This window comes from Plasmodium vinckei (genome assembly GCF_900681995.1).
Source record: "Plasmodium vinckei vinckei genome assembly, chromosome: PVVCY_02".
Classification (NCBI taxonomy): domain Eukaryota; phylum Apicomplexa; class Aconoidasida; order Haemosporida; family Plasmodiidae; genus Plasmodium; species Plasmodium vinckei.
In genome coordinates, this window is record NC_051294.1 from 356,955 (window position 1) to 367,635 (window position 10,681).

General features: G+C 23.3%; 1 protein-coding gene across 1 annotated transcript; it reads right to left on the reverse strand.

The window, feature by feature from the left end:
- Nucleotides 1-1,414: 1,414 nt before the first annotated feature.
- Nucleotides 1,415-9,925, reverse strand: PVVCY_0201040 (ubiquitin carboxyl-terminal hydrolase, putative; the record flags this gene model as incomplete). The annotated part of the gene is made up of 4 exons (XM_008628109.1): nucleotides 1,415-1,470; nucleotides 1,672-1,840; nucleotides 1,982-2,050; nucleotides 2,156-9,925. The coding sequence occupies 4 exons, from the start codon at nucleotides 9,923-9,925 to the stop codon at nucleotides 1,415-1,417; spliced, it is 8,064 nt and encodes a 2,687-aa protein (XP_008626331.1).
- Between the last annotated feature and the right edge of the window lie 756 nt (nucleotides 9,926-10,681).

The window sequence follows — 10,681 nt, forward strand, 5'->3', positions numbered from 1 at the left end:
TTTGCCATCGTTTTATTATAATTTATTTAACTTATTTATTTTCAAATATGTGTTTTATATGCTTTTTATGCCATATTATGGTAAAACTGTTTGATATAATAAATGTTGTGTAAAAGCTTATTCACATGTATATATATAGTTACACATATCTATATACATAAATGGGGGAATAAGTATTTATATGTCTTCTAACTTTTCAAATAAGCGTTTGTTAATTTGTTTCATGAAAAATCTGTTTATTATATATAAACTTTTATGAGGGATTATTATATGCATACATGCATATTCTTGTTCCGCTCGATAAAATAGGGGCAAGCAAGCAAAGAAAGAAAGTAAAAAAAAAAAATAATAAAACAAAAAAAGAAAATATAATAAAATAAATAAAACAAAGCAAAATATGCAAAACAAAACAAAATAAATAATGCTAATAAGTAGCAAAGTGAAATGGAAACTGCAATCACTTCGTCAGTATAAATCCCAATTAAATAGGGTGAAGGAATAAAATACAAAAAAATGAATATAAATAACGCATATATAATTACTTGTGTTAATATTGTTAATTCAAAAGAAACTTTAAATTAATCTTAACGAATATGTAATAATATTTAAAAAAAAAAAAAGAAAAAATTAACTAATGAATAAACTTGAGGATACAAAATAAACTGCTTGTTTAGCTTTATCTCTCAAAAAATGAAATATGCTTATTTTATATACGCGCATTGTTTATATTATTTTTTTTGCTTTATATATTTTGTTTCATATGAATATATAATTAACATAAAAAAAATAAAGTGCAAATTAATTGTATAATTCCCGAAATAAGAATTTTCCACCATTTTTTATTTAATTTTTTTTGAAAGATGTATTAATTTTATATTGAACATAAGGAATATAAAACATACACACATATATTATTGTGGATATATGTATATGAACGATTTTTTTTTCTATATTTTGTTTTTTAGCAACTATTTTCATTATAGATTATTTGTAAAAAATATAATAGACGAAGAGATAGTTTATTAAAAATAGAGATATACTATGAAATAAAGAACAAAAATTGAGAGAAAAATAGCAACAAATATATAAGAGGAAATTAGTAAATAAATATTATGTACATGCATATAGACATATATGTTATTGCTATAATTACTTGAATATGAAAACTGTTTTCCATTATTTTATTCCGTTTTGAATTTAATGACTTTGGATAAATATTTTTATTATTAAGCTTCTTTTTCAGTTTGTTGAAAATAAATATAAAACAATAAAAAAGAAAGTTAAAAAAGAATAAAAAAAATGAAAGCATGTAAGCAAAAAAAATAATAAAATAAATCAGATAATTTAATGAATTATATTAGTGAAACAAAGTGGAATGAAATCACAATAAAAAAAAAAAAGCAGAAAAATGAGTCTAAGCTATTTTCATTCCTATCTGTGGCTTTGATTGCGATGGGGCATGGTGTTCTCCTGTAAATAGCGAAAAAATAAAAGAAAAAATATGAACAAGCAATATAAAAACAAAAAATATGATAAAAAAATATGAACAAGCAATATAAAAACAAAAAATATGATAAAAAAATATGAACAAACAATATAAAAACAATAAAATATGATAAAAAACCTGAACAAGCAATATAAAAACAATAAAATATGATAAAAAAAACATACCAATGATAATGGCAAATTGCTTGTTATTCCAGTTTATAATATCGTCATTAGATCTCCAAATTCTTTGCCCATTTTCATATTCAAAGAATGTTATTTTGTCAAATATATATTTCGGTAAAATTGTTCTCTTTCGTATCTTGTTCTTTATTTCTAGCATAGTATCATTAGGCTATAAAAAAAAAATAATATAATATTTTATTTTCTTGGCTTTGCATTTTTTTTGTTCATATAGTCTCATATTGGCTATATCACGAATAAATGAAAATAGGGATACACATACATTTTTATTATATAGTGCATAATTTATTACCTCTACTAAAACGTCAAAACTGTATCCGAAAACTTCTTTGGACGGGGTTTGATTAAAAACATGAATTATCTAAAGAGAATCAAAAAATAAATAAATGTGTATATATGCATATGTATGAGGAATTCACATTAGTGTCATAAAAAAAATATGTTTTCACATCTAAAAAAATAATACCTTTAGTTGGTTCATTTCGAGCATTTGCTTTTGGTGATCCGTAAAGTCTGGCTCCATTCGGAGTGGGGTTACATATACGTTTTTAATGTGATTTGTTTTTACAAAATCCAGATGTATTAATGGTTCGTTGCTGTTCAAATATTTAATTTTAGGTCCGAAGGTAAATAATAATCTAAATTTATGTTTTGGATTGATTCCCCTTTTTTTTAAATATGGGTTCATTTCTAACTTGATTTTATCTATTAGATCTTGAACGGTAGTATAATCATTTGAATCATATTCATTGTTTGCTAATGTGCTACTAGAATTATCTGAACTAGATGTAGAATCGACACTCTCTGCATCTAAGTTGTAATAATTATTAGATTTCGAATCGTTAGCATTACCTATGGCACATTTCTTTTTCGACTTTTTCAATTTAATATGACCAGTAAATGCAGAAACTGATTGTACATGTGAATTAAATAATTGAATAACATAGTGAAAATATTTTGGAGAATCATGAGGATATAATCTTGTAAAATATTTATAATGAAATGGTAATAAAGATAAACAAAATGTTTTTTGCTCAGTTAAAGAATTATGTTCTAATTCCATAGTACGTTGTTTTATTAAAGTTTCAAAAGAGATTTGTCCAGATGCAGGATTTGTGTTTTCGTCTGTATAACTAGGATCATTAGAATTCATATTATCAGAATATTCATGATATGAATCATTGTCATGTTCAGGGGGATAAGTAAATGAATCTATATTATATGGAATGAAATTAATTGGACTATTGAGGGGAGGATAAGGATATATTAATATATGAGTCGGATCAATATTCATTTTATAGCATACATGTTTAAATATTTGTTTTGTTGGGCATCTAATATCTATATCTAAATCTATTTTACATAATTCTTTTTTTAAAAATAAAAAATGTGAATCAATATAATTTAAACAGCTTTTTTTTAAATCACTTTTTAATATAACACCTGAACAATTTCGATATTTTCCTAATTGATATATAGGATCATATAATTTAAATCTGAATCTATTGACATACATTTTTCTTTCAACAAAATCTAGATAATCACATATAACATAAAAAGGTAAAATGGGTTCTTCTTTACTTGGTATACCTCCACATTTTTTAATAATTCCGTTTGCCTTCTTACTAATATTATTATTTTTAAAATTTTGATCAATGTCAATATGTGGAGTAGTAGGTTTATCATTTTCATTTGTATCATTGTTGCAATTTTTCATTTCTAGTATAGCATTATTATAAGAATGGATTCTATCCTTCATAGAATCTGGATCTATGTGTAATGTAGTATTGCTAGGAATTGAATTTATACCTATATTATTTGGGTCACCAATCTGTTCATTTATTTTGGATATATTATCTATGGTTTTAATTTGTATATTCTTTTCATAATGAGTATTAGCTAGCTGTGATTCCATATTATATATAGAATCATTTTTTGGTTCTGCATTATTATAAAGATTATTATGTGTGTATTCACCATTTTGATTGATATTTTTTTCATATAATTGTTCGTCTGTTGTAATTTTGTATTCTTCATCTTGAGTTTTTATATTAGTAAAATTTTTGATGTTTTTTTTGGTGTTCCTTCGAACCCGTTTTGCTTCTTTTTTGTGATCATAAATTTGGCTAGTATAAACAGATTCTTCTAATTCTTCTTCAACATTATCTAGATAATAATCTGTACTTTCAGATGTGTAAGTTAAAACAGAGTTGGCAGAAGAACGAGAAGAAATATCTGAATAATTTACATCTATTAATTCGTTAGATGTAGCATTTTCATTTGACATTAATGTTGTAGTAATATTAGATTCATTTAAAGTTTCTAATGAATCATTTATGACATCATTTTTTCTAGAATTGTAATAATAACAATGAGCTTTTTTTATTGTATGAGAACCCAAATTGGCAGTATTTAAAATATTTCTCTCAACCTTAGGAATAGTTAAATTTGAATCAGAATAATTTATATTATTTAGATGTTGGCATGCTTCATCAGTAGTAAATTTTGGACTATTTTGTTTACTATTTCTATTTTTTTTTTTTTTTTTTTTTTTTTTTAAATTATTTTCAGAATAGCTAGCCATTTTATTATTACAGTTAGCTGTATCAAATTCATCAGATGATAAATCAGATGAGTTTGGTGAATAAAATGGATATTGATAATCACGACAAATATTTTTTGATTCTATAGAAAACAAATTTTGAGTATTGTGTAAAATAGCTTCAGAATTAATAATAGTATATTTTTTTTTTTCTTTTAAAATATGTTGATTATTATTAATTATAATTTGATTTAATTTATCAGCTAAATTCTGATCAATCAAGCTATATTCATAAAAAATATTATTTTGTTCAGAATTTTTACTGTATTTTTTTAAACACAAATATAAACTATTTATTTCGTTATCATTTAAATTATCATTATTATTGTCTAATATATTAAAATTGTTTATGTTGTGATTTTGTGTAGGTTTATTATTTTCTGATGTTTTTTTAAATTGCATCGAATTTTGATATAGCATATTTTCACTTGTATTTTTTACATTTTCATTTTCTACATTTTCATTTATTTTGTCAAAATAGTTGGTGTTTATATCTTGGAATAAATTATTAGAATTAGATTCCAATTGAGTTTCTTGTTTTGTGTCTTGGTTAGTTAGTGAAATATTATTTTGGTCATCATTAATTTTGTAAAATATTCCATTTCTATTGCATATTATATAATGTAAATTTAATGAAGTTTGATTAATTAGTTTACTTATTCTATATAAAATTTTATTTAATACATTTGCATTTAAAAATAGATCATAAGATGATATATTTTCTTTAGTAATATATAGATCTTGTTTCTTATTACCTAAAGATAGAATAATTTTTTTTTTTTTTTCTAGATCGTTATTACTTATAAAGTTAAATATTAGTAGATCACTAGTAATAATTTTATTATGTGCAATACTTTTTTTTTGTTTTATTAAATTGCATTTATTTTTATATTCAACAAATATTTTAAAATTTGGTGATTCATCTGAATATATATCATTATTATTAATATTTTGTATGTACTCCTTTAAGGTGTTATAATTATTTTTGACAATAAAATTTTTATCCATTGCTTTTAATACTTTATTTATCATTCTTGTTTCTAAATGTTTTGATTTTAAATTTATGTTACAATGCATAACATCTAAACAGACTAACGATGAATCATTAATTTTTTCTTCATTATATATATCAAAATATTTTAAAAAAAGTAATATATTTTTATTTTTAGAACCCCCAGAACCTGAAACAGTAGTTCGTTTATTGTAAGGAAGGTATAGTATATCGATTGTTGGGAATAAATCATTTGATTCTCTGCTTGTCTTTTTAAGTAATTCATATAAATATAATTTTCCATTATTTTTGAGATCGAGGGGAAGATATCTATATGTGTCATTAACAGGAAGTAAAACAAAAAAACAGTTTCTCTTGTTTGGATAACAGTAGGAAGTAAATTGTGAGGATGAAGAAGTTGAAGTAAAAGAAGAGGAGGAGGAGGAAGACGAAGAAGCGGAATGTGATGTAGTACTAGTGTTAGATGCACTATTTGTTGATGTATTTCCTGAATCTGAAAAATGATCAGAATTAGAAATATGTGATGAATCATTAGATGCAAATGAATTAGATGCAGTATCTTCGGAATCATAAGATGAATTAGATCTAAATCGTGAATAATGTGAAGAAGATGGATTTTGTATATGTTTTTCTTTTTTAGGTCTTTTTGTTATTTTATCATTTTGTTTTTTAATTTTTTTTTTTTTTTTTGTTTTTTTTTTATGTTTAATCCTGTTATTTTTTGATGATCTCTTATCAGTTTCAAATTTTTGTTTTTTAGAAATATATTTAATATAATTATCTAAAGTAGTTGTAGTACATCCAGAAGGAACAGAAGAATTAGTAGATAAACTTGTATCTGATTGGTTATTTACATTTTCAATAATATGATCAAATTCTTCTTTTGTTTGAATATTTCCAATTTTAGAGAAATGCGTTTTCATCATTAAATCAGTAGTTCTATTATTAGCAAAATTACTATCATTACAATTACCATTGTTATATCTTTTTTCATCAAGTTGTTCCATTTTTATATGAGTCTTATTATTACTATTTATAGTATTGTTAGACATTTGACAGTTTAGTGAATTCGATAAATCTGTAGTATTCATTTCTGGTGATACAAACATGGGATAATTTGGATTGTTGATCAATGTTTGTTTATTTTGATAAGTCAAGTTATTATCCATTGAGTTCAAATTGTTAGATGATGTAATTTTTTGTTTTTTGTTTGATTTATGATGACATTTAGAGTGATGCATTAATTGTTTGTTTTTTTTTCTAGTATAAATATTTTTAATTATTTTTAAAATTTGAAAAAATATATCTGAAAGTGTTTTATTTTTATTAAATTTAGTACTGAATAATGATGGTATATTATTTGATGGTAATCCTGAAAAGGATTTATAAATATAACTATATTTATCATATACTTTAATTTTAATATATTGTAAGATATCTTGTTTTAATTTAGTACGTTTTTTATTAATTATTTCTTCAAGTTTACATCGTCTGACAACTTGAGGATTAACAATAGCAGGATCACATTCTTTTATTAATTTAGGTATTAAAGATTTTTTAACATATACTAACATATAGGCACTATAATTTTTCATTCTTTGTTTAATCCTATCACATATATCAAAATTATACATGTTATTTTCAATTTCTATATCATATCCTCCAAAGTTATCATTAATTACTGAATGCTCGCTAACTCTATATATTTTATCGTCATCACATTTAAGCCAAAATTTTTCATCATGTTTGTAACTAAAGGAATAGTAATGCCCACTATTCATGTTTCCTTGATGTACTGAAACTGCTTGTAAAATATATTTCGGTTCACTATCTTTACAATATTTTGATAGATCTAATTCTTTATAAAATTCAAATTTATTATTTAATTTGACTGTTTCCATTTTATTTAAATCAAATGTAAATCGTTTTAATAAAAATATACAAATATTTGGAAAGTTTAAAAATCTCATTCCTTTTTTAGCTCTTTGCATACCATATCCATCAGTCTCATATATATTATCACCTTCTAAGATTTCTGCTTCTACTGCTTTATCTAATGATTCATAGATGTTATTACACCCTTGTACATCTAACTGTATATCTTCATATGTTTCTTTTCTTACACTTTTATAATCTATATCTATACATTCTATATATGTTTCTACTTCCCCTTCAAACATCTTTTTAACAGAACCTTCAACTACTGTTCCTTTCATTTGTTCTTCTACTTTATCTAACAACAACTTTAATAATTCATGTGTATCTTGTTGAGTAAAAACATCACTAGCATTCCATCCAAAAGATCGAATCAATTCTTTACAAGATACTGCTTCATTTTGTGTATGGAGTTTATAAAATAAATTTTGAAGAGCTAAAGATGTTGGTAAAATATTTTTTTTTTCATTTTCTTCTTCTATCAATATATTTTTATAATCTATTTCTTTAGTTCGATCATTTTCATAATTATATTCATAATAGTTTCCATCAACATTTGTACTTCCAGTTCTCTTTTTTCTTTTTTTTCTTTTATAACAACATGATGCTGAAGATTCAGAACAACTGGCATAAGATGTTGCATCTGATGATGCAATTGAAAGAGCTGACAATTTTTCATCAGAATCACTATCTTCATAACTACTAATATCATAATAATTTTCTTGATTTTCTTCACTATTTTTTATTAAATTATTTCGTTTTCTAATTTTATTTTCTTTACCATTTTGTACATCACTTTGATCGCTAGCATTGTCGACTGTGTTCTCGTCAGACCCATCCCCACTTGATATTTTGACTTGTTCATTATCAAGATGAGGGTTTTTATCTTCATTTGAATTATGCATAGAACTATAATTTTCTTTTTTATTATTTTCATGACTATTTATTTTGTATATATTTTTATTTTTAGCTTTTGTTGGATTACATTTGTTTGATAAATTATCAGAAGAACAGATGTGAGAAACTGACATGGATTCATTTTCAGAACCATTATTTTCTTCTTCCTCATTTGAATATTTAAGAATTTTTTTTTTATTTTTTAAAACCGACTCAGGATTTAAGCCATTTGAAATATCATTATTTATGTAGTTCATATTTTTAGCTACCAAATAATCATGAGTATGTTTATTTTCAGTTCCTTCTTCGTTAGTACTATGTCTTGAATTGTCTTTCCCATGAAGGTTATCATTTTTAATATCAGTAAATTGTATAGTTTGTTCATTTTCATTGGTATTATTATTGACTTGGTTTGTTGTTGGAAGGAAAATATCAGTTGGTACACTATTTATAGATATATCCCTTTCATTTTTGATATTACTATCAGATGCACATGAAGAGGTTTGATTATTTTCATCACTTTTTATGTTTTCATCATATTTTTTTTTAATTTTTTTTTTTCGATGTTTCCATGCTTGATATGCTTTAAGATTTTCTCTTTTTAAAGATGTTTTATCTGTTTTTTCAAAATTCATATCTTTATTTTTATATTTTTTATCAATTTCTATCATATGTTTGGTTGGATTTCTTTGTTTTTTTTTTTTTTTTTTTTCTAATTTATTTTTAAAAAATTCAAGAGTTTTACTTCCGATAATATTTTCAATATTAAATATCATCATACAAACAGATTTACGAAAAATATTGATATGATATAAAAGTTGTAATAAAGCATTCATATAGCATGTAGCTCCATGATTCTTTAGTCCAACAAATCCGGTTCGTATTTTACTATTATAATTAATGTCTCTACTATTTTTATAGGATTCAGAACCAAATGGAAATACACCAGCTCTTAAAATAATTTCCCCTTTTTTATTTATAAATCCGGGTTCTCTTATCTTTTCAAATGGAACGAAGTTATGCCAACCTCGATCTGTATTTATATGAGAAAAATTAAAATTATCAACTTTATAATATGATTGTCTATAATCTGCTTGATTAATTAATATAATATAATATTGTACATTACTAAAACCCCAATCACTAGTCCAATCATCTTTTGGCATTGCTTCAATAAATGCTGATGCCACTGGGTACATAAAATTATTTGATCTAGTTTTTGGAATAAATAATATTCTAAAAATAAAATTTGGACATATTTTCCATTCTGAATATATCTCATCATTACTTTCAATTTTATCAAAAAAATTGTCGACAACTAATTCTATTTCATTATCTACTACACCTCTTAAATTTTTATAAGAATAAGATTCATTAAAATTTATATCTTTATTTATTTCAAAATTATTTTCCGTTCGTTTTCTTTGTAAAAAAATATTTTGATTATTTTCAATATATCTATGTCGTTCTTCAAGATCATCTCTATCATCATGGCTAGTACTATGGTTTGTTGTTACATTACTAGTATTGCTAATACTACTTGCATTACTTACATTTCTTATATGATTACTATTATGTTTTGGTATATTATTTTGATCATATGTATCATCAACATATATTTCATCAATTTTACATGGATTCATATTTTGTTCATGAAATTTATTAAAATTATTATAATTGCTATAATTATTTATTCGTCTATTTTCTATATTTTCATCTTCACTATCTGATGAATTATTTCTTCTGTCCCTACTGTAATTTTCATTATGTCTGCCATTATTATTAAACATTTTCTATTTATTTTACTGCTATATTGTTTCCGCTTTATTTTGTTTATCTATTGTATAAATCTGTATTATTATAGTTTATTTCTTCCTGGCTATGTAATTATTTATGTGCATAGGTATATACATATGCACATCCCAATTCATGGAATAACAAATAAATAATCATGTATTAATATTTCAAACAAATAAAAATATAATAAATAATAAACATTTTTACAAGACTCTACATGAATATAATTATATATATGGATAGATATATGCCCACATATAGGTGTGGTTACTTGTGCATGTGTATAATAAAATTGTTTTAAAAATTATGTCTGTATCATCATAGGGTTTTTGTAAATAATATGAAAACTTGTATTTATGCGTATTTTTATTTTTCTTAATATAAACTGAAAAAATAATAATTAACTGAATCAAAGAAGGATTGCATAATGAATTATTATAATATAACCCAATGCAAAAAAAGTAAAAAAAAATATAAAAAAATATAAAAAAATATATACAAATATAAAGACCTACATATGTAGTTGCTGATTTGTGGTGTTCACATGGTACACCTTTTCTATAATAAACACCATAGTGAATTTTTCTTCCTCCACATTTATTTATTATATTTATTTTGCTAAAATTTTTATTTCCTTTTTTTTTCTGTGTTCTTTTATCGACTCGAATAAATAAGCCTTAAGAACAATAATGTGAAGCATATGTAAATATATTTATGCAGTTTTTAATTTAATATGCTACTTTTACATT